This window comes from Oryctolagus cuniculus, chromosome 16 (genome assembly GCF_051225735.1).
Source record: "Oryctolagus cuniculus isolate XC-2025 breed Fujian yellow rabbit chromosome 16, ASM5122573v1, whole genome shotgun sequence".
In the NCBI taxonomy this organism is placed as follows: domain Eukaryota; kingdom Metazoa; phylum Chordata; class Mammalia; order Lagomorpha; family Leporidae; genus Oryctolagus; species Oryctolagus cuniculus.
This window is the reverse complement of record NC_142882.1, coordinates 90,425,359-90,447,508: the sequence shown is the minus strand read 5'-3', so window position 1 is coordinate 90,447,508 and position 22,150 is coordinate 90,425,359. Positions and strand designations below refer to the sequence as shown.

Sequence of the window (22,150 nt, the reverse complement as noted above, 5' to 3'; positions counted from 1 at the left end):
TATATCTATAAATTATAGCCTTTTGCTCCCAGGGCCATGGAAAACCAAATCATTGAGATTATATAAAGCACACAAGAGGCAGGTGCAGGGGGCGGGGGGTGCATGTAGCCTAGCAGTTGACACACGGATCGCACACTGAATCCCGGCTGTAGCTCCCGACTCCAGCTTCCTGGAGAGCAGCCGTGATGACCCGGGTGATCGGTTCCTCTCACTTCCACGGCAGGCCTGGGAGTGAGTTCCCGGCTCCTGGCTCCAGCCCTGGTCACAGAAACTACAGTCACTTGTGGGGTGAGTCAGTGGACGAGAGCACTCGTGCCCAATCCTCCTCCCTCTCTCTTCGTGTCTCTATCTCTCAAATCAAGAATTTTTTTAACAACACGGTAAACTGGATGTGTGTGAGGTTCCAGGCCAGGCAAGACAGCTGGCACACAGTAACAGCACTGTGGACGCGCTCTGAGATAATGAAAGACACACAGTCAGTGCACAGTCCCGGAGGCTCATCTCCGTCTCAGGCACCGTGCACAGCTCGTGTGCTGTGTCCTCACGTGACTGGCCGTGCAGTGGAGGGCTCACAGCAGGAACACTGCGCTGTGAGGCTAGGCAGGGACTTTCCAGCTCCACTGGAGCTTGTGTACATGGCCCACTGCGGACTGAAACACCGTTGTGTGTGCAGGGCTGTTAGGCCAAGACCACTTCCCTCGCTTTCCTGGGGTGACGTTGGCTGCAACACATTATCCTGTTATCACTGCAGGAAGTTGAGTGAAAGCTAACAGGAACTTTCTCTACTAATTTTACAACGTTTTGCGACTGAAATGATGTTAAAATAAAAAGGATACTAAAAATTGTACTGGCAGCATCCACCATCTCGGGCTCATTTCCTTGTATTATTGTATTATTTTTCCACTTCTGAAACTACATTAGACAAATAGCTTATTCCACAGACACACATGCGGGTGATGAGGAAGTATAGCCAGCGACTAATGAATACACAAGCAAAGATTTTGAAGAATTTTGTGCCAAAGTGAATTCATCTTCTAATTCCATTTTCCATGAACTTTTTTTTTTTTTTTTTGACAGGCAGAGTGGACAGTGAGAGAGAGAGACAGAGAGAAAGGTCTTCCTTTGCCGTTGGTTCACCCCCTAATGGCCGCCGGGGCTGGCACACCGCGCTGATCCGAAGCCAGGAGCCAGGTGCTTCTCCTGGTCTCCCATGGGGTGCAGGGCCCAAGCACTTGGGCCATCCTCCACTGCACTCCCTGGCCACAGCAGAGAGCTGGCCTGGAAGAGGGGCAACCGGGACAGAATCCGGCGCCCCGACCGGGACTAGAACTCGGTGTGCCAGCGCCGCTAGGCGGAGGATTAGCCTAGTGAGCCGCGGCGCCGGCCTCCATGAACTTTTTGAAGCCCCTCTATATGTTATATGATGTCATTCATATAACATTCGAAAATATCGAAATGAGTCAAGGGAGCTAGAAACAAGACAGCCGTTACAGTGGCTACTGCCTGGCCAGAGGAGCAAGCGTGGGAGATGCCGCGAGTGTCCCATTTGTGAATCTGAGAAGGGCTTACATGAATGTGTTCAGTCTGTGTAAATCCATCGCATTTTACACGTTTCTGCTTGGATCTTAATTTCCTTTCTCAGATGAAGGTGTGTTTCTCAACCCCAACATCTCGCAGACATCCTTGCAAAGCCATCCCAAACCCCATAATAGGAGGCATGCGTGTCTGTGTGTGCACGCACATGCTATCGTATCGTGTGTCTGCACGGCTACCTACACCTTGTGCGTCTGACTTTCAACTTCTCACAACCAGAGCAACAGGACCTGTGGTTATCGTCCCGCTGCCAGGAGCTGGCAGTGTTAGTCATAAAATTACTTTATGGTGCCAACCAGATTCACCTTACGTGCTACGAAATACTGGAAATTGAGGAATTCCACAGTGGAAAATGCACTGAGGCAAATAAATAACTGGGAAGATTATCTCATAGACTGGCATCTCCCTTTTAAAATCCTCCTTCCTGTGTTGTGGCTTGCCCCAAGCAGAGTTAAAAGGAAACTAAAACTACGCTCACTGGATCCTTTGTAACACACGACTTCTGGTCTTGCAACCTCCACGGCCCTCCCTTTATCCGGGAGCAGACGCCCCTCAGAAGGAGCCCCCAGGACCGACCTTGATGGCCGCAGGAGGTCCCAGTGCAGCAGGATCCTCAGCAGAAGAACCACTGTGCCCTGCACGGCCAGTTCCACAAAGATCCAGCCCAAGAAGCTCATCTCGAAGGGGCTCACGTAGGAATCCACGCCGAAGTTGTGGGTCAGGTCGTACTTGATTTGATTGTAGCAGAGTTCAATCAAGCCTTGACCCAGACAGAACTGGGGGAAAATAGTGAAGGCCCACTTGAGGACATCATAGATGTTCTGCAGGTTCTGCACAGTGAGAGAGAGGAAAAAGCAAACTCAAAGTCTCTCCTGTGTGCATAACAGACGGCAGTGGCACTTTTCCTCCTGGGCGATCTGTACTCCAGACCCCACCCCTGCTGCCCAGTGGCACCCTTAGGAAGTCGCCCACCAAGGGGATTATTCCCGAGACGGAAGAGCAGGTGGCACCTGCCTGCTTCCTTCCTAGTTCTCCTTTGTGGGATGGGAATGTCCACTGATTACGTCCACGGTTCGAGTTTGCTTTCACAGGTTCACAGCCAGCCAGTGCTGTGCCCCAGGATGCACCACACCTGGGGTGATAGTTAGCCAAACACTGAAGTTAGAGTTGGTGCTGGGATTAGCTGAGTCTTGGGGGCTGTTGGTAGGGCATTAATGCATTTTGAATGCAGAGACATGCACTTGGGTGACCAAATGGTATGATGCTGTGGGCTGCAGGAAGCCTAAACCCCGCTGAGAAGGAGGTAGTTGGTGAACATAGGTTATGAGGGTGGGGATCCTAGGGTGGAATCAGTGCCCTTACAAAAAGAGGAAGACACCAGAGGGCTCTCCCCTCTGTGTGAGGACACAGTGAGAAGCCAGCACCTGCAGGCCACTAACAGGGCTCTCATCAAGAACTAAACTGAAGTCACCTGGACCCTGAACTTGCAGCCTGCGGACCTGTGAGAAGTAAATGCTATGGTCTACGTCACCCAGTCTCTGGATTTTGCTATAGCAGCCTAAGCGAAGACATGCAGGTAACATCAGTTACAAGGCGGAGTGAGTGTTTGGAGTCAGTAATTCTAGAATCTGTGGCTGTGAACATTTTTTTTATTTTTATTTTTTACTTTTTTGACAGGCAGAGTGGACAGTGAGAGAGAGAGACAGAGAGAAAGGTCTTCCTTTGCCGTTGGTTCTGCGAACTTTATTCTTAACATACAGTAAGCATAAAATATATGTAGTTGTTGTTATTAAACACAGAATTAGGCAGTGTTCCAAGAACAAGCATGAATAAGGAGATGATAGGAACAGAACAGCTAGGACAGAATTCCAGAGAAAATAAAAAATGTAGGATGGCATGTGTGTTTGAATATAGCTTAATTGAATGTTCTAAAAAGTCAACATCTACCCTAGTTTTACTGTCTGTACCATCTGGTAGGCATTAATTTTATTGTCTAATGAGATTAAAATTATTACAGTGCAATCATGTGTCCACTAAATGCTTTGTGCAGGCTATTGCGTGCTTCCAGCTGCACTGCGCGTCATCACAGTCCATCCCACCCGGAAGTGCACAGGTGCCAGGGACTCACTCAGTGACCACTGAGGAAACGCAGTCCCAGGGGCTGACAGGCGTGCAGTCACACCGCGGCGGGGACAGGATTGATCCACCACCGTCCGGTCCCCAGAAGGAGACCTTTCCACCAAGGAGCACAGGCTGGAGGCGTTTCGACACAGCGCTGACACGTGAGCTGAACACCAGGCTTCGTGTGGCTGCTTTAGAGTATTCCACCCAGAACGGCCACGTGAATGGCAATGGCTAAACCAGCAAGGCTATGGAAGTACGAGGAATCAGTCCACACTTTATAATCTTTCTTTCTTATGTCAGCTCAGCAACTGACCTAACTTTTAAGGCACCAAATCTTCACAGTGTGTACACACAATGCACAACAATGCACGTCATAGCATCAGAGAATAAACTGACAGGGCTGTCAATCATATTCATACTGATGTGCAGATTTTCCTATGCTGCAAACTTTTGACCGGGTTAAATGCAGTTTTGAATAATGTGGTTTGGGGCAGCAGGAATTCAATAACCACTTTTAAGGGCATTTATTGTCCTATTGTGCTTTATTGGCTTTGCACATAGACAATAAAGTACAAAACTCCATTTAATTTCCCCATAGATTTACTTGACTACCTGCCACTAGTTATAAATACCAACCAATCCTTAAGGGGTTTATTTACCCCACTCTTTGTAAGATATGTCCCTGGATCAAGTAATCTATCAAATTAAAGAATTTCCTATTATTGGTGATAACAGAAATAGCAGAATATTGTATTTTTAACTCAAACTAATAACTAGGGAAATGACATATTAATAATGACAACTTTATTTATACAAAGTAGTTCAAAGGTTCATGGAATTAAAAGTTATTTATTTTGAAATAAAAATTGGGGGGCCGAGTCAGGGTGGGGGCACAGCAGGCTAAGCCACAGCCGCATCATTGGCATCCATATCAGAGCAGTAGTTTGAGCCCAGCTGCTCTGCTTCCAGTCCAGGTCCCTGCTAGCGTGCCTGGGAAGTCAGCAGACGATGGTCCGGGTACCTGGGCCCCTGCCATCCGCAGAGGAGACCCAGGTGGAGCTCCTGGCTCCTGGCTTTGTCCTGGCCCAGCCCTGGCTGTTGTGGCCATTTAGGAAGTGAACCAGTCAGTGGATGGAAGATTGATCTCTGTCTCTTCTCTCTGCCACTCTGCCTTTCAAATAAATAAATCTTCAAAAGTTTTAAAAAATATTTTTGCATAGCCTTTTCATCATATACATTGTCCATGAAGATGTCTTATATGCCTAGATTTCAAAATTTTTTAAATGCTCCTATCTGATTTCCAGAAACTCACGATGGTCTTTATAAAACTATGAACAAAAGTGCTTGCCATGCATGGGTGCTGAGGTGAAGAGTTCACACAATGAGGGCAGGGAGCTGCACAAATTTACAGAACAAACCATGGATTTGTGGGGATCGACATTGATGCTAGAATTGGCCACCTCACACACGGCGGCTGGCAGCAGCAAGCGGGGCACCCACACTGCAGTTTGCATGTGCAATGGTAACACAGGGGTGGCCGGGAGCCCAGTTGCCTTCCTGGCTTCATTAATTCCTGAAGGGCTTACCGCGGCATAACTTACCAACGACTACTTGAAATAATGTAAAATGAATATTTTAGCAGTGTCAATATTCTTTTGCAAAGAATATCAAAGAACAAAGGAAAAGAAAGATTTTGCCAAACTACTGAAACGTCTTTTACTATTTCTCCCAGGTGACTCCGATTGACGTTTCTGCTAACAGCGCATTGCCGGTGTCTGTCCAGGGAGCAGGGCTGCCCGCGACTGAGGTCACCAGGCCTTTCCACGCCGCACTCTTGGCATTGTGTGGGTGGGAAGGCTCCTGACTGCTCTCCCTTTGGAGCTGACCCCTCCCCTGCAAGCCCACCCCCTAGAGCAGCCCTCTGCATCTGAGCTCCTCACACAGGGACCCTCCACCTTGCGTCCCATCTCCCTCTCCGCATAGCTCACACGTGACAGCCGCGGCTGGGTCATCCTGAAGACCTGCCAGGGAGGGAGGAAGTCACGCGCTGCCTCTGCTGCTTTCACACTCTCCTCAAGCCAACGCCAATTAACTGCTCTTCAGCCCTTCTATCCAGAGGCGGGCGCATGACTGGAGTAGACCTGCAAACCCACTGGAATAGACGGCTTCCTTCACTGACTGCGTAATGGACGCTTACACACGTGGGTGCCTCTGTACAGACATGCGGCACGAGGACAAGCAGAGATCCGCCTGGCCAACCTTGGAGGCCTGTCGTGCCCTACAGGTCCAGCTGTGTGCATCAGTCCCGCACCCACACCTGTACTTTCCCCAGGTGGTCTCAGCCCATGAGTCAATGCGGCACCTGGAGCTACTCAGGAAGCAGAGCACACGGCAACCAGAGGGAGCCCCAAGAGAACAGAGTCGTCAGAGCAGAGAACAGGAAGGGCTGAAATCCAGGGGCGGAGGAGGGCGCGAAGGCTGGAGTCCCTTCCTGCAGGTGGTGCAGCGAGACCAGGGACTGAAAGACGGGTTAATACAGAGGCCACAACCTGCTGAGGTCAGCCTCCCTGGGGAGGAGACAGAGAGGAAGGGACACAGCAGCAGACTCACAGGGTCGGTCAGCAGCTGGAGCAGAGACCCCAGAGTGACCGGCAGACAGGAGCAGTCTACTGCAGAGAGGCGCCTCCCTCCCAGGAGGATTGCTCCCAACCACGGGTCCCACGTTTGCTCCAACAATTGAAAAGTGCCCTGACGTTTCTCCAACGCTCAGACGACAGCAAAACAAAACCGGCTCCAGCGGATCATCAGCAAACTGCGTGAGGAGCTGGCGGGGGTGGGTGTGGGGGTGTGGGGGTGTGGGGGTGTGGGTGTGTGGGTGTGTGGGTGTGGGGGTGTGTGGGTGTAGCAGCCAACACCCTCACACTCTCCCCTCACCAGGGGAGCAGGGGAAACTGAGCTCCATTTGTGCCGACGGTGGCGCAGCTGGGACGTGGCTCTTACGATGACAGATGTGGTGCTGTTCATTAGGATCAGTTTCTCTCTCCACAGCTTGCAGACGGCAGATGGTGTCGGATACCAGTTGGAAAAGCGACAAAACAATCGGGCATCCACACTCTGCTCTCAATCGTTCATTGGCGGGGGTGGGGAAGACTTGGGACCTTGGACCAACCTGGGCTTTGGACACGATGGCCAGGAGCCGGGGCACGGTGGTCATGAGCATGGTGCACAGGCCAAAGATGAAATTCAGCGAGATGTAGGAGATGAGAGCCACGTCCGCGCTGGAGAAGAGGCCGGACGTCAGGTACATCCACGGGAGCGTTGCGTATCTGAAAAGCAGGGCAAGACATCCACGCTGCGGCACCGACCTGCGCACCGACCGGATTACGGGTGTGATCCTGTGGCCTGCCGGCTTCCCACTGAGCGGCCAGAGGCACACCTGACTCAGCACATCCCCCGGTGCTGCAGCGGAAGTGCTTCGCTCGCTCTCCTCAGGGCTTCCACAGGATACAAGGTTCGTGGACTGCAGAAAATATGGTTTTTCAAAGTTTGCTTTATGTCTGTCAAACCAGCTGTTAGCAGAAATGTACCGCTTTAGTGCTGGTGACCTGTGATCATTTAACAAGCGACTGCATACAGGTGACACGGACGTCTTTACCAGATTGCTGTTTATAGTCCTTGTCCATATTCCCACTGAACTATATATTTTTGCTTTTTACTATTTATTTAGTGTAGTATTAAGCCTCTGACTATAATGTAAGTTAAAAACAAGGCATCTCAAAAATCAAAAAGGAGCAAGGAGGAGGGGGAGACCGACAGGAGGGAGGACGGGAAGATTCTATTTTGGGGATTGAAGAGAGGAACTACATTGAGTTTGTTCTCTTTGTATTACTGCATCACATCGTGTTAATATGAGAATTAATGAGAATTGTGTTGTAGCAGTCAGCATGCAATTTACTGTGACCCTGAGACTCTAGCATTAAATACATTCCTTTTTTAAAAGAGGTATGAGTTGGCTGGTGCTGTGGGGGGCAGGCTGAAGCCCTGCCTGCAGTGCCAGCATCCGTATGGGGGCCAGTTCAAGTCCCGGCTGCTCCATTTCTGATCCAGCTCCCTGCTAATGCACCTATGAAGGCAGTGGAGGATGGCTCAGGTCCTTGGGCCCCTGCACCCACATGGGAGACCCAGAGGAAGCTCCTGGATCCCAGCTTCAGTTTGGCCCAGATATTGCCATTGCGGCCATTTAGAGAGTGTACCAGCAGATGGAAGACCTCCCTCTCCATCTCCCTCTCCCTCTCCCTCTCCCTCTCCCTCTCCCTCTCCCTCTCCCTCTCCCTCTCCCTCTGTAACTCTTTCAAATAAATAAAATAAATCTTTTAAAAAAAGGTATGATGTTATTTTTGGTGCATTTTTTTGAAATCCATGTATGGTTGTTGCATAATATGCATTTTCTATGTGTTATGTATTGTTTGAACCAACAACAACAACAACAAAAGCCTTAAATTCCATTTTCCGGAGGCATTTGGAAGCCCCCTGGCAGAGGAGCAGCAGCATGGGGTGTGGCGTGCACATGATTGACCTCCCCTGTCTCCCACAAGGGGGCGCTCCTGGGTGAGTCAGGAGCAACACCTGGTGGTTACTGAGAGGGTTAGAGGACAGCAGAGTCTGGGAAGCTGCCTGCATCAAAATCAGGCAGGAAACTTGCAGTGGACACCCCTCCCCCCAGAGGCCCCTGCAGTGGCCATCAAGTGGCCCCCTGCACCCTCAGCACTGACTCCCACGACCCAGAAGCCCGCGCCACGATCCTGATCTGACAGCAGACCCCACAGCCGGGCATCCACAGCCGGCACGGGAAGGGCCACGCCCAGCAGTCAGCTCTGCAGCCCCCTGACACTGACATCCAGGACACCGCCCAAATGCCTCAGAACAAAACCCCTGCTTTGTTCCTTCTTCCCCCACAATCCTAGAGCCAGCCTCCATCATGCAGACCCTCAGCTCTGTCACCCTCAAGTGCATCACTTTAAAGAAACTGGCACTTTGAGTGACAGCTCCGAACCTCAGCAAAGTCCCTGACTCACAATCCCCACCGTCCCCAGGTGGCCCACGCACACGGGGCCCTCGTGGTCTCTGCACCCTCCAGTGCTTGCCCGCGGAACCGGAAGTACTCCAGGGCCCCGACCTGTTACCTCCTGAAGGTCCTGAAACTCTGCGAGCACGGCACAGGCGCTAGGGCCTCCAGATGGTTGCTATGGTAGCGTGCAGCCTGCGATACTGGGTGCCTTGCAGGTGCAGAGGCACAGCCTTCTGCTTGGACCGTAAAAGTAATTTTATACACAACATCGCAGCTTCCAGGACTTCACTCAACAGCAACCGGCCCTCAGGACGTGAGTACAGGAAAACTATCCGAGCGCAGGAAGGGCGGGCAGCTTCAGCCAGTGGTTCTGCAGCAGAATTAAATCGAACCAAAATCACCGCGGAAGAGGAGAGGACGGGCCACTCCATGCTTTCGACCTCAGCACCTCCGAAACACAGCGCGGGGACAGGAGTGGAGCCCGCCCACACTCGCAGCACACCCTCCCCGCTCCCTCAGGGTCCCTAGGGGCAGAAACCCGGAGCGGACTCCGCCGGGGGCTGCTCTGAGACGTGAATGCAATCAGAGTACCGAGACACACACAGCGGCAGAAGCTTGTGACCCAGCCCTGGGCAGCGGCACGTCGCTGGGAGACCCCGAGCCAGCAGACGCCACCAGCTCACGCTGTTCTGGAACAGCACCTGGCCAAGCCTGTTCAGTCCAGGCGAAGCCGAAGGTAGCCACTGTGGGACGCCTCGCCCCGGGTCACAACACCAGGCCTTTCTCTGCTCCGTATGAGCCTGGCTCCAGCCAGCTCTCACCGTCCAACTTTGTCATGGGGTGGGGGGGACCCTGGAGCCAGGGTGGCAGCGCCTCCCGGGCCTCCCAGGCAGGTGGGGCCAGCGCACAGCAAGGCCGTCTCCTGCTTTGACCAGTGTCTGCAATGGGAGAACGCAGGGGCCCTGCTGCCCTGCTCTCAGGCCTGGGCACCGCATCTGCACTTGAGGGGACAGTATCCACCCGGACACCAGTCTCTGTTCTGTGTGAGCCGCTCACTCCACAAGGGGGCTCTCAGGCCTGGGCACCCCGTCTGCACTTGAGGGACCAGTAACCACCCGGAGACCAGTCTCTGCTCCGTGTGAGCCACCACTCCACAAGGGGGCTCTCAGGCCTGGGCACCCCGTCTGCACTTGAGGGACCAGTAACCACCCGGAGACCAGTCTCTGCTCCATGTGAGCCGCTCACTCCACAAGGGGGCTGCTCTGGGTCTGTCCTTTAAAGAGCTCAGTGCACCAATCTACTATTTAAGACATAATTAAGAGACAAAGGCACTGTTCTGAATCCTCGCACTGAGAGGTCCCATCGCGACCTTAGCCAAGAGTCTCCGGGCTGGTTTTCAGCCAGCTATGATTCCAGACCCTTGTTTTTAGTTTTTTTTGTTATGTTTTCTTTTCTTTTCTTTTTTTTTTTTTACTATATTTTCACTAGTTGCCTTTCAAATGGTTGGTTTAAATTAACATATTAGCAACTCTAGTTCCTCTATGCCTTTTTGTTTTTTAAAAGATTAAATTGACTTACATAGTTTTGGTGATGGCCTTTGATGATCTCCACTGTTTTATTAAAATGCAGTGCAGGATCATTTTAGTGTCCTTTAATTTGCAGGAGATCGGCGCATATCCACAAGCATTCTGGGATCATCGGGGCAGCTGGCCCCTTTCCCAAGCTGAGAGAATTTCCGAAGGCACCAAACAGGATTCTGTGGCCTTATCTTCAGTCTGTGGGCACTACATGCGCACCAGACGCGTCTCAAAGTCTCAGCTTCTGTTCTGTTTGGTGCCTTCCAGCTCCTCTCTTATTCACAAAACGCATAATCAATACATCAGCACTCACAAGATACGTGACGTGGTGAAGCGTCTCCATGGCTATGTAAGCTACACCTTTTTTTTTTTTTTTGTCATTTTTATATGCCACCTTCCGCTTTTGAATGCTAATCCCGCACCTTTACAGCTCAGATACCAAATTTCCCTTGCTAGAAAAAAAGCGCTGGGTATTTTTGCTTTGCCGTGTCCTAGGGGAAGTATTCACCCACCCTGCCCCTGCCTTCTTCAGCTCTCAGGCCACTGAGCCACAGTTCAGGGCCTGGTGTCAGCCTGCCGGGACTGTTTCAGGGCCTCCGGGACCTACGGGTCCTGTGGGGTCAAGAGGGCCAGCAGCTTGGCTGGCCCCAGCCTGAGCCGGCAAGGTGGCTGGCTGCCTGCTGTCCTTCCCCGTGCAGGGCCGAGCTCCAGAGCCGTGTGCAGGGCTGTACTCCAGGGAAGGGGGAGCACCCTGTGAGTCTCATCTCGGCGCGATCGCAGACACAGTCCAAGTTGGCTCCCGACATCTCGTAGTCCTCCAAGTTAAGAACCCTTAACCAGGAGTGCGGAACCCCTGCCGGCCCACGCCTCTGCAACAACAGGTCTGTGCCTCTCCAGAGACTGCTTGCACAGCACTGTGAGGCAGGTGGAGAGAATTCTTAGCTGAATTCAGACTCGTAAAGGGGTTCACAACCAAGGCAAGATTAACACAATTTCTAAAAACGTGGTTTGTAAGAGAATCTAACCACTTCATTGTGTCTAAGTTTCACCTTAGTTTTTGAACTCTGCTCTCCTAAATTCAAAGTTGATTTTATAACAAGGTCTATTTCTCTCACACTCTAAGGGCATGTAGTAACAGGATCCATTCAGCGGAGTCAACAAACCAATCAGATTATTTTCTGAGAATGAGGCAGACTCGCCAATAGATACCTGGGCTTGTAACCTCCCAGTCGCGTAAACTTACACACCACCAGCGAGTTTTGTAGCTGAAGACCCAGCATCCTCTAAAGAGTAAAACAACTCCAAGAGCACTAATCCCGCTAAACAGCCCGGGGACTTCACCCTGGGTGGCCTGCGTCACTGACGCGAGCTGCTCCGTTCAGTCTTCAAGCAACAGAAATGGAGTTTTACAGGAGGGAGCTGAGGCTCCAGACAGAAGCTGACATTCCCGGGGCCACAGAGCTAACGACTGGCAACCTCATGGTTCCCGAAATCTTCCTCTTTCCCGCTACAGTCATCCACCCAGCCAGCCACAGTGACGCACACTTGGTTAAGTGAAACTCTGTCCGCTAATAGCTGTTCAGAGGCCGCGAGTTTAACTAAAACCTATGTAAGGATCATTTTCCTTAGAGTCTGTGGATTACATAAAAGCAGGATGTTTTGTTTCAAAGGCAGCCTTGAATTACAACAAATTAGCATTTTAATTGTTTTCCCTGCCCTCAGCCACTGTCTTCTATATACGCAGCCTGTAGTTGGACATGCAGGTGTAGCATCTAAAATGGCACACACGTTCCCAGCGCTGGGGACACGAGCTAAGGTCCTCGTCGCCGTGCACAAACGTGCAGTGTGCGGAATTAGTTTCCGGCTTTTGTTGTTTTTCCTCTGAGAAAAAGTGAGAACGGTTAGACGAAACCTTTCCAGCCCCTCACATCACAGGAGAGGGGAAAATACCCGGGACAGAGCTTCACGGGAGAATCTCCACGAAGCGATTCTGCAGCTAACTGGACTACACACTTGAGCCAAAGTGCGAATAACAGAGAACCCATCTCGGACGGCACCGCCTCGTCAACCCGCTCGAGGGCCTTCCTGAGACGGGGCCGTGCCGTCCCCACTCTGCCCCGGCACCCTTCCTGCCTCCACAGGCACTCGGCCGCCGGCCCTGGCTTGTTTGCTCGGTGCCTTGTGCAGAAGCAGCGTAATTGCTTGGAGAGAGAGAAAAGCATGAAGCCGCCAGCAGGCTCAAAGCCATCCTGAGGGTTTTCTCCTTCGGCAAACAAACCGTAATTCTGCGGCAGCGTCTCTCATCACATACCCGAAGAGCGCCAGCAGGAGGGCCGTGGCCGCCAAGTTCTCGCGGAAGGTAAAAGCTGTTAACTGGAAGGGGATGATAATGGCTACACACAGGCCGACGGAAATCAAGTAGAAGAGCTGAGAAGAGAAAGAGAAAAACGGGGCCTGTTACATCAGGTGCGCATATTCATGATCCACTCACCCCGACTTCAGATGGGCTCCTGTGGAGGTTGCCTAGCAGCGGACCTGGTCCTGGAGAACCAGTCTTAACTGGCCGAGCTGTGACCCCGAAGCCCAGGTGGAATGGGACTGTGTTGGAAAAGCTCATTACATTTCAGCGCAGCCATTGGGGGGGGGGGCCCTATTCCAGCATGACCAGTGACCCCATCATATGAGTGGATTAGCCACTAGCACACAGAGGGGGCAGAAGGCAGTGCAGCCTGCACGCCCAGGAGAAACCAGCCATGCCCAGCCCTGATCTCAGACGTCCGCTTCAGGGCCGTGAGCAGCCACATCTCTGCTGGCAACACCAGCTACTTCCAGATGGGCACGGATATTGAGGTAAACTCATGTTTGTGCAAACATGCTGAAATGCCTGCCTACTGGCATTGTCACCCTCAGCCATCTCCTGCAGGAAGGGCCAAGGGACGCAGATACCTCCCACGAAACGCAACACCCCCACTGTGGGCAGGGACCGACCCTCGCTGCCCACCCTGCCCTCCAGGTGCTCCCACAGGCCCACAGCAAACCTGACCCAGCCAGCAACTCCTCCTCTGGCTAGAGGGCCCTCCTCGGCATCACCCACAGGGCAGCTCCTTCTCGCTGGTCAGCTCTCGGCGTCAGGGCCTCCCCACTGAAAGCCACTATCTCCTGCGTTCTCACACGTGCAGCTGTGAGCCGACCGCACCCTGTGCATTTGAGTGCTTCCTTTGCTTCTTCTTTAAAGGATCTCAGCCCTGTGAAGGAGGCACTCTCCTCTGCTCACCCCGGCTCCATCCACCTCTGTCCACTGGACGACAGCAGCATGCCACAGGGCAGACGCTTACCAGGCTCAGGAACGCACCGCTCACAGCTCCGGAGCGGGAGGCCCGCGATGCGGGCTCCAGCAGATTCGGGGTCTGCGGAGGGCTGCTTCCCCGTCATGGGCAGTGCCGCCTCCTGTCCTCACACGACGGAGGCTCCAGAGCTCTCCGGCCTCTTCTATACGGGCCCCAACGTGACCATGAGATGCAGCGGCCAGTGGCCAGCAGCCATGGACGGGAATGGGACTTTATCACCCAGGGGACACGCACCTGGGGAGTGTCCTCCCCTCTCCTGCCTGCAGGAGTCCCCGGTACAGAAGGGACGGGGCCAGCACTTCCCCGTCATGGCTTGGAGTCAGGAATCACCCTGGGTGCTGAGGAAGGTCCGATCTCCGTGTCTCGTGCAGACCCTCTGACCAGGGCCTGGAAGGGGAGGTCTCCACGTCCTCCCTGCCACTGAGAGCCCCAAGTGACCACTGCCAGCAGGCAGGGTTGGGGAACGCAATTCAACTAAACAAATTCCTGAAAGGTTCGGGTGACCCAAACAAACTGCACTTTCAGGGAAAAAAAATCCAGGGAACGTGACTAACATCCGGGGAACACGGTTAAAAGGAAACTGACCGGCTCAGGAACAGAATTGCTGAGGAGAACAGGCTCACGTGCTGGCTTCTGCACTGAGTCACGCAGCAGGTGCTCAGCAAACCTTGGGCCACTTCTGCCTGCTGTGAAGTTAGGTTTTCCGTGTCGCAGGACAAATCACGTGCCTGAGGGTAAAACCTGACTTCTCCCCTGCACAGCCTAACAACAGAAGCGGGCGCTGACCACTGAGCAGCACAATTCTTACAGCAAGCGTGTGGAACTGGAGGAAACATGTTGACGGTGCGTCTGTTGCGTCCTGCAGTGGGACCTGAATCCTAGGAAGGCACTGGCACCCACTGCAGGGCTCCTGCTAGGGAACGGGCCACAGACCTCACGGCAGGAGGTTGCAGGCATGGGGGTGACGAATCCTTCTAACTACCCTCCCCTCCTCCCCCTGCAGAGAGCACGTTAAAGGTGACCGTTCACTCATCTCCCCACACAACACTTAGCATCTGGGCACATCCCTTCCCTTGCAGGTTTCTAGCCCTCCGGGCTGGTCAGCTGCCCCTTAGGAAGCAGTTCTGGATGGCTGCAGGTGGTCAGCTATAACGACTTAACCTGGACCAACACACTGCCAGGAAAAGGCTCCCTCCCAACCCCCCTTAACCATATCAGGGCGCAGAGGCACACAGGGTGGGGTCCCCGAATCCTACCATGTCATACAGGAAGTTAGTGAACCAGTACGTCCTGTAGCCAAGGCCACTTATGTGCTGCAACCTCTTGGCTCCAGTCACTCTGTCCCTCACCACAGAGCTCCCGATGGACGCAGACAGGATGGAGAAGCCGAGCACGATGCACAGGGCAACACCGCACTGACGGATGCTCTCCAGGCTGTGGGTAAAGCAGAAGAGCTCAGCAGATGCCAGGTGGCAGACGCGCCTAAACCTGCCCCCATTGCCCTCAGGGCGCGTGGTGACCACGGAAGCGTCGACTGAAGCTTGTGAGCAGCCAGGCGTGCGGGCTGAGGGCAAGCACCCCTCACGGAACCCCTCAGCCTCCTTTTGAGACCTGGATTGTTTCCAGAAGACATAACTGGGGATCACAAGACGGAGGGGAGTCTCGGAGTCTGCCCCCCCATCCACTGACCCTGACTCCCAGAGTCCTCCACGGTCACCCAGGCCCTTTGCCCACACTGGGACTGCGTTGCTCATCCCTGGTGGGGCAGCTCCTTCCTTCCATGGCCATCTGTGACTCTAGTGACCTGAACTACCGGGAGGGTTTGTAACTCATCGCACGTCACTGCAGTAACAGCCTCTGGACACCTGCTGGGAGATTCTGCCGCCTGGAGCTCTGTTGAATTCCTTCTCCCCTGCTCTTTGCTCTGCTCCCTCCCGCAGCAAACCATCTGCCAGGCCACACCTTCTTTCCCATGTCACATTCTACGACAGATGGCACTGTCCTCTCCAGGCAGGTGCAAAGGTGGGTTGGCAAAGGTAGGCCCCTGGAGGTCAGAGTGCAGCCCGCACCTCCTGCCACGGGAGCGACGTGGGGAGAGAAGGCCCACGAAGCAGCTTTGCTTGCTCCCACTCCACCGGGCAGGCCATAGGCAGGGTGTGAACCATGTGCTCTTCCACTACCAATTTGCAACAAAACGTCTGTCCTCCATGTGACAGAGAAGGGAGACGGGGAGGGAAAAGACAGGCAGGGTGGCCCTGCACCCTTTACCACGAGGGGAAGAACTGACACGGAGGTTGGTACCCAAAGTCAGCACCTGGACTGCAGCCGGATGGGCGGGGAAGTCTTGCAGGAGAAATGCACAGGAGGCATGAGTGTTTACCACGAAGCCAGGCTGATTGTTCTGGAGGGAGCAGCCCCTTGAGCAGCCACTGCTTGGAAACGCAGCTGTGTGGTACAGCCATTCATCGCAACCTCAGCGACTGCACCCCCTCCCCGCCCCCATCACCAAAGCAGCGCCCGTACACTAGTGCTGCAGCACTGCTCAGGGAGATGGCAACGGGGACCACCTTCGGGAACCGCCCCTAAGTTACCCATGCATTTCCTCCCACAGCCGGGGCCCCTCCCACACTCCTCCCACTCACATCTTGTCCTCGTTCAGCAAGGCGCCTCCGTACGGGTGGCTATAGAGCGTTATTCCTGGGAGAGATAAATTGAACAGTGAGTCTCAGGCCCCCTCCCGCACGGGGAATCTTAGCTCCAAGCTGAATCACTCAGCCCCAAGCTGAGTGAGTGTGCAGTGAGTGTGCACCCTGGAGCACACAGAGCACGTCCCATCTGCCGTGCCCAGGCCCAGTCCGCCTTGTGGTGCAGCTGCTGCGTGCTGGGTTCCTGGGCTGCTGCTGTCCAGCATCAGTGGCAGGCATTGCCCACGGACTCCATGACGGACACCGAGCACGCCTGCTACCACGCTTCCCTGAATGATCCTCACAAGGACCCCAGTGCACCAAGCAATGCGCTACTCACATTGTATAGTGCAGAAACCAACCCAGGCTAAACAACAACACACAAAGGAGATTACTGGGTACACACGAGATCAGTGTGCAGAAATTCGCTTCTAGAGGAAGCCAGTTCTGAGAAAAGCTGACCTTGTCCTTGGGAAGTTTTGGTTCTGGAGTTGTTGCTTTGCCAGGCTGGAGCATCAGAGTGATGCCAGCAGCCAACGTGGGGAAACTGCCATCAAGCCAGCAATGTAAAGACTTTCATTATCAAGTCTGTTCATGGTGTCGCAGAGCGATATCCTTCCCCAGCCACTTCCAGTCAGTGCTGCATGAAGAAGAGCTAACTCCGGGCAAACGATCGGTGCTTCATCTTCAAGACACTGAACTGTGCGAGTCGGCAGCCTCCCTGACTCTGGCTGGCTCAAACGTTGCGCAGCACAGCGTCCGGCTCCATGCCTGCCCCTGGACTCGCCTTCTGCTTTTGGCTCACTTTTAATGTGTCCTATCGTCTGTCGTTCCCATGCCCGAATGAGAGTACCTCCACAGGCACAAGCAGAGATGGAGAAAGCACATTGCGGCTGGGACAGACCACAGTGCCCCCGGGATCCCACGGTGCTGCCTGCAGGTGCCGTGGAGCTGAGCGCACAGCGCCCCACCCGCCTCTCCAGCCTGCAGGTGCCGTGATCTGAGCGCACAGCGCCCCACCCGCCTCTCCAGCCTGCAGGTGCCGTGATCTGAGCGCCCAGCGCCCCACCCCCTCTCCAGCCTGCAGGTGCCGTGATCTGAGCGCACAGCGCCCCACCCCCTCTCCAGCCTGCAGGTGCGGTGATCTGAGCGCACAGCGCCTCACCCCCTCTCCAGCCTGCAGGTGCCGTGATCTGAGCGCCCAGCGCCCCACCCCCTCTCCAGCCTGCAGGTGCCGTGATCTGAGCGCACAGCACCCCACCCCCTCTCCAGCTATGCCAGCCTCCCTCTCTCTTCTCTCACAGCTCTCCGAAGAAAGGTCAGTGGGAGCTATTCGTTCAAGTTCCTGATACAGTTTTCCAAGATTACTGACTTGACCATAAATTAACGTTTTCTGGGTGTCCTGTTCCTGGTTCCCAGCGTATGTCTAATGCCGGACGGATGCCTGTCCTAGACCGGGACTTGATGTACACACTCAGCACTTGCTGAACTCTGTGGTTCTGATACCTGACCTCTCTCCACCAAAACACCCACCAGTCTCTCTCCTAGCTCTGTCTCTCACTGGATTGACTTCTAGTCTCATTCTTTACGGTGTCTGCTAGTCACCACCCTTCCCAGGGACAGCACTGCCTGGATGAGCGGCCCAATACTGGTTACCAGCTGGCTGCACAAATGCCAGATGACACTAAATGGTGCTTCCAAACATGAGATTCGGCTGAGGAGAGTCAGGCAGCGGGTGCTAGAGATGGTAGACACATTTGCATGGCTGCTATCCCAGACTCAGCACATACGTGAGAACATTCTAGATAGGGGAGAATCCGGGAAAATGTAGTTAGCTGCATATTATTTTATGAACCCCAGAGAATATCAGAAAGTTGTTAAGCTCATAAATACACACACATCTGAAGAAAGGGGGGTATAAAAATATCCTCACACAGCTGAAGAATCGTCATGTTTCAGAGGAAATGGATCTGCTGGGGGTTGGAGAGAACAGGTGGTCCAAGCAGGCAGGTTCCAAGAACACAGCAAAGCACATGACTAGAAGAGGGAACACAGCATCAGCTCAACCTCCAGGGAGGGGAGGGGCTGGCCTCCCCCTGGCACCATCACTCCAACCCCAGCCAGGAGCACGTCCAAGAAGCAGAGGGAAACGTACAGAGGCCCTGTGCTCTACCTAGACACAGATGCCCTTGGCCATGAGCCCAGACCTCTCCCAGGATCCTCCTCTCCCACCATCTCTTTCCCTGAACAGCAGCAGCAGGCACACTCCACTGCCTCCCGATACGTCCTTGTCCACACCCAACACCGACGCCCTCACATGTCTGCTTGATGATGAGTTCTAAATCTTCTTTAAATCGTTGACTGTGCTTGGTTTGGTTCCCAGCTTTATTGAGCAACAAACAAAAACTGGGTACATGGCATAAAATATGACGTCTTGCTATATATACACATTGTGAAGTGATGAACACAATCAGGCTAATGAACACATCCTTCGCCCGGTGTACACAGTTGGCTGGAATGTAAATTAATACCATTTATAAAAAAATCAGTCTGGAGTTACCTTAAAGAACTGTACGATCCAGAAATCCCAATTCTGGGTACATAATCCAGAGGAAATGAGGCCGGGCATTGTGACACAGTGGGTTAAGCTGCCACTTGAAAGCCTGTGTCCCACCTCAGAGTGCCAGTTTGAATCCCGGCTGTTCTGTTCCCAATCCAGCTTCCTGACAACGCATGCTGAGAAGTAGCAGATGATGGCGAAAGTGCTTGGCCCTGCCATCCATGTGGTAGACCTGGATGGAGCTCCAGGCTCCTGGCTTTGGCCTGGTCCAGCCCTGGCTGCTGCAGTCATTTGGGAAGTGAACCAACAAATATAGGATCTCTCTCTCTCTTACTCACTCACACTCTGCCTTTCAAGCAGATGAAAATCAATTTTTTTACAACAAAAGGAAATCAGTGTCTTGATTTCACTCCTATGTATCTGCACTATCATTCCAGCAAAGAATTATTCAAACTAACCAGTGTGGGAACAACCTAAGTGTCCCTGAATGGATGGATGGATGAAGAAAGTGTGATGTGGACAGTTACACACACACACACACACACACACACACACAGAGTGAAGTTCTCTTCAGCCTTAACAAAGAAGGAAATCCCAGGCCAGTGTTGCGACAATAATGGGTTAAGTTGCCACCTGCAATGCTGGCTTCTCATATGGGTGCTGGTTTGAGTCTCAGTCGCACCACTTCTAATCCAGCTCCCTGCTAAGGTGCCTGGGAAAGCAGCAGAAGATGGCCCTGCACCCATGTGGGATACCCAAGTAACGCCCTGGCTTTGGCCTGGCCTCAGCTGTTGTGGTCATTTGGGGAGTGAACCAGTAGATGGAAGATCTGTCTCTAGCTGCCTTTCAAATAATAAAATGAATCTTAAAAAAAAAAAAAAAAAAAAAAAAAAAAAAAAAAAAACAGGAAATCCCACCACTTGTGACAACATGGACGGACCTGGAGGGTATCATGCTAAGTGAAATAAACCAGACACAGATGGAGAAGCCTTGCATGACCTCACCTACAGGTGGAATTTCCACAAGTTAAATGCATAAGAACAAAGTAGAACTGTGGTTACTGGGGGTCAGGGTGGGGGAAGGGAGATGCACTGTCAAGTGCAAGATGAGTCAGTTCTGGGGACTGTGCAGCAGAGAGACTGGAGTTAGCGATGACGTAACTGGAATTCGAAAGAGCGGATCTCACGTGCCCTGAGCACACACCGGACTGAACCCGCAGGGGTGCCCCGGGGAGGGGGGCACGGGGGGCACAGGAGGTTCAGACCCTGAGTCCTCACACACCGGTGAGCAGAGGCCTCTCGTCTGCAGATTCCATTAATCTTCAATTATGTAGGAAAAAACTGCACCTGCCCTGAACACACAGATTGTTTCTTGCTATCACTCCATGAATGATATGGTATAACAACTGTTTCCACAGCATGACATGGTATCACACATGTAATCGTGGGATGGGAGGATAGTGTGGGTTCTACATAAATGCTGCTTTTTATACATAAGACGTGGGCATCGGAGGACTGTGATGTTACCGGCCCTGGATCCACTGCCCAGCTCACACTGTGGGGTGACGCCTCCAACAACAACCACCACCCATTGCCATTGCCGCCCACCAGCCAGAGCCTCCGGCAGTTTGTATGAATTCTCAGCCCCAGAGCGACTTGGTCTTCGCTACCGTCACACACGTTTACAGGAGAGGCACCTGGAGCACAGGTATTTGAAGAAACATCCTGAGACTGACAGCGGCAGCGTGCTGGGACCCAAGCTCCGGGCTGGGACGCCACAGTGCATTTTTTCTTTCTTCCTTTCTTTGAAAGTCAGTTACTCAGAGAGAAGGAGAGGCAGAGAGGGAGGGAGGGAGAGAGAGGTCTTCCATCTGCTGGTTCACTCCCCAGTTGGCACCAATGGCCAGAGCTGTACTCATCTGAAGCCAGGAGCTTCTTCTGGGTCTCCCATGCGGGTGCAGGGGCCCAAGGACGTGGGCCATCTTCTACTGCTCTCCCAGGTCATAGCAGAGAGCTGCATCAGAGCTGGAGCAGAAGTGGAGCAGGTGGTTCTTGAACCAGTGCCCACATGGGATGCCAGCACTACAGGCGGTGGCTTTACCTGCTCCGCCACAGCGCCGGCCCCCACAATCCATTTTCTACCAGCATTTCATGCAGTTCCCTTTGGCACGCACGTCTGATGTTCCAAAGAACGTTCCATTCCGCCGGAGGGAGACAGGCTGCAGGCTAAGCGCCTCTGCCCTGCTCACTCCGCTGCACAGATCTGCAAGCAGCTCTGTAGAGATCCAGCTACAAGATTTTCAACTCCCAGGGGTGGATCTATTTTTGACCAAGTTGCCTAAATGTCTTTTCTCACACTGATTCGCTGAGTCATTGCTGAAGATTCAAGGCGGTGCTCCAACATCTGCTTGCTGCACCCTCCCTCCTGCTATGAATTCATCACCTGTCACTTTGTAGCGCATTTCCTGGATTCGTGTCCTTTTGGGGGGCTTTCATCCAGGAGGTGAGTGTGCACCTGGTCTCCTGCCTCCCAGTGGAGTGACTGGCTGCCCTGCGGTTGGCAGTTCCCGGCAAGCCACACCCTAGCCCGGTTCCCCTGAGACATTTCCCCAGGCGCTAAGCTGGTGCTGAAAGCCCTGTTAACCACACGACTATGGGGCGCTTGCTCACCTTTGTGAGTCAGCTGGCAGCACTGGAGAAGGTAGATTCTTGCAGCGAAAAGGAACCCCAGGAGGCGGGGAAGCTTGGACACACCCCGTGTTCCAGAAGCCCAAACCGGAGCAGAGGAAGCCGCTCCTGACGCAGGGAGAGTCCTCCCACCCCGAGGCCCAGATCTCTGCCCGTCTCCTCCCATCACCCGTCAGCCCGGGCACTGGAACTCAAGCTGAGCACTTCCGCGAGTGCCCGCAGTGCTGACCGCACAGGATGGAGAATCAGTGAGAGCAGCCGGCAGGGGAACCCACCGCCGCGGCAGGCAGCTGCCCTCCCCTCCTGCCCCTCACCTGTGGACAGGAGCCCCTGCAGGCTGCGCTCCAACCCGGGACTCAGGCGCACACAGCCACTGTGCAAATGCCCAGGCTCTGCAGGTCACAGCGGCCACTGCTGCCTTCGAGGGGCCACAGCTTGCATCTGGCTCTGGCTTTCTATCATCAACATAATTCACAGAGTCCACATTCAGCCAGAACACACGGACTCTGC

At 53.4% G+C, this 22,150-nt stretch overlaps 1 protein-coding gene across 1 annotated transcript in view; it reads right to left on the bottom strand.

The window, feature by feature from the left end:
• The window catches only part of LOC103345127 (ATP-binding cassette sub-family A member 13), a 302,255-nt gene that overhangs the window by 95,056 nt on the left and 185,049 nt on the right, over positions 1-22,150 (bottom strand). The window contains exons 33-37 of the mRNA XM_089315631.1: positions 16,352-16,406; positions 14,966-15,143; positions 12,674-12,789; positions 6,887-7,043; positions 2,170-2,423 (exon numbers count right to left, since the gene is read on the bottom strand). Of these exons, the coding sequence (XP_089171757.1) occupies positions 2,170-2,423; positions 6,887-7,043; positions 12,674-12,789; positions 14,966-15,143; positions 16,352-16,406 (760 nt within the window). The remainder of the gene's footprint in view (positions 1-2,169; positions 2,424-6,886; positions 7,044-12,673; positions 12,790-14,965; positions 15,144-16,351; positions 16,407-22,150) is intronic.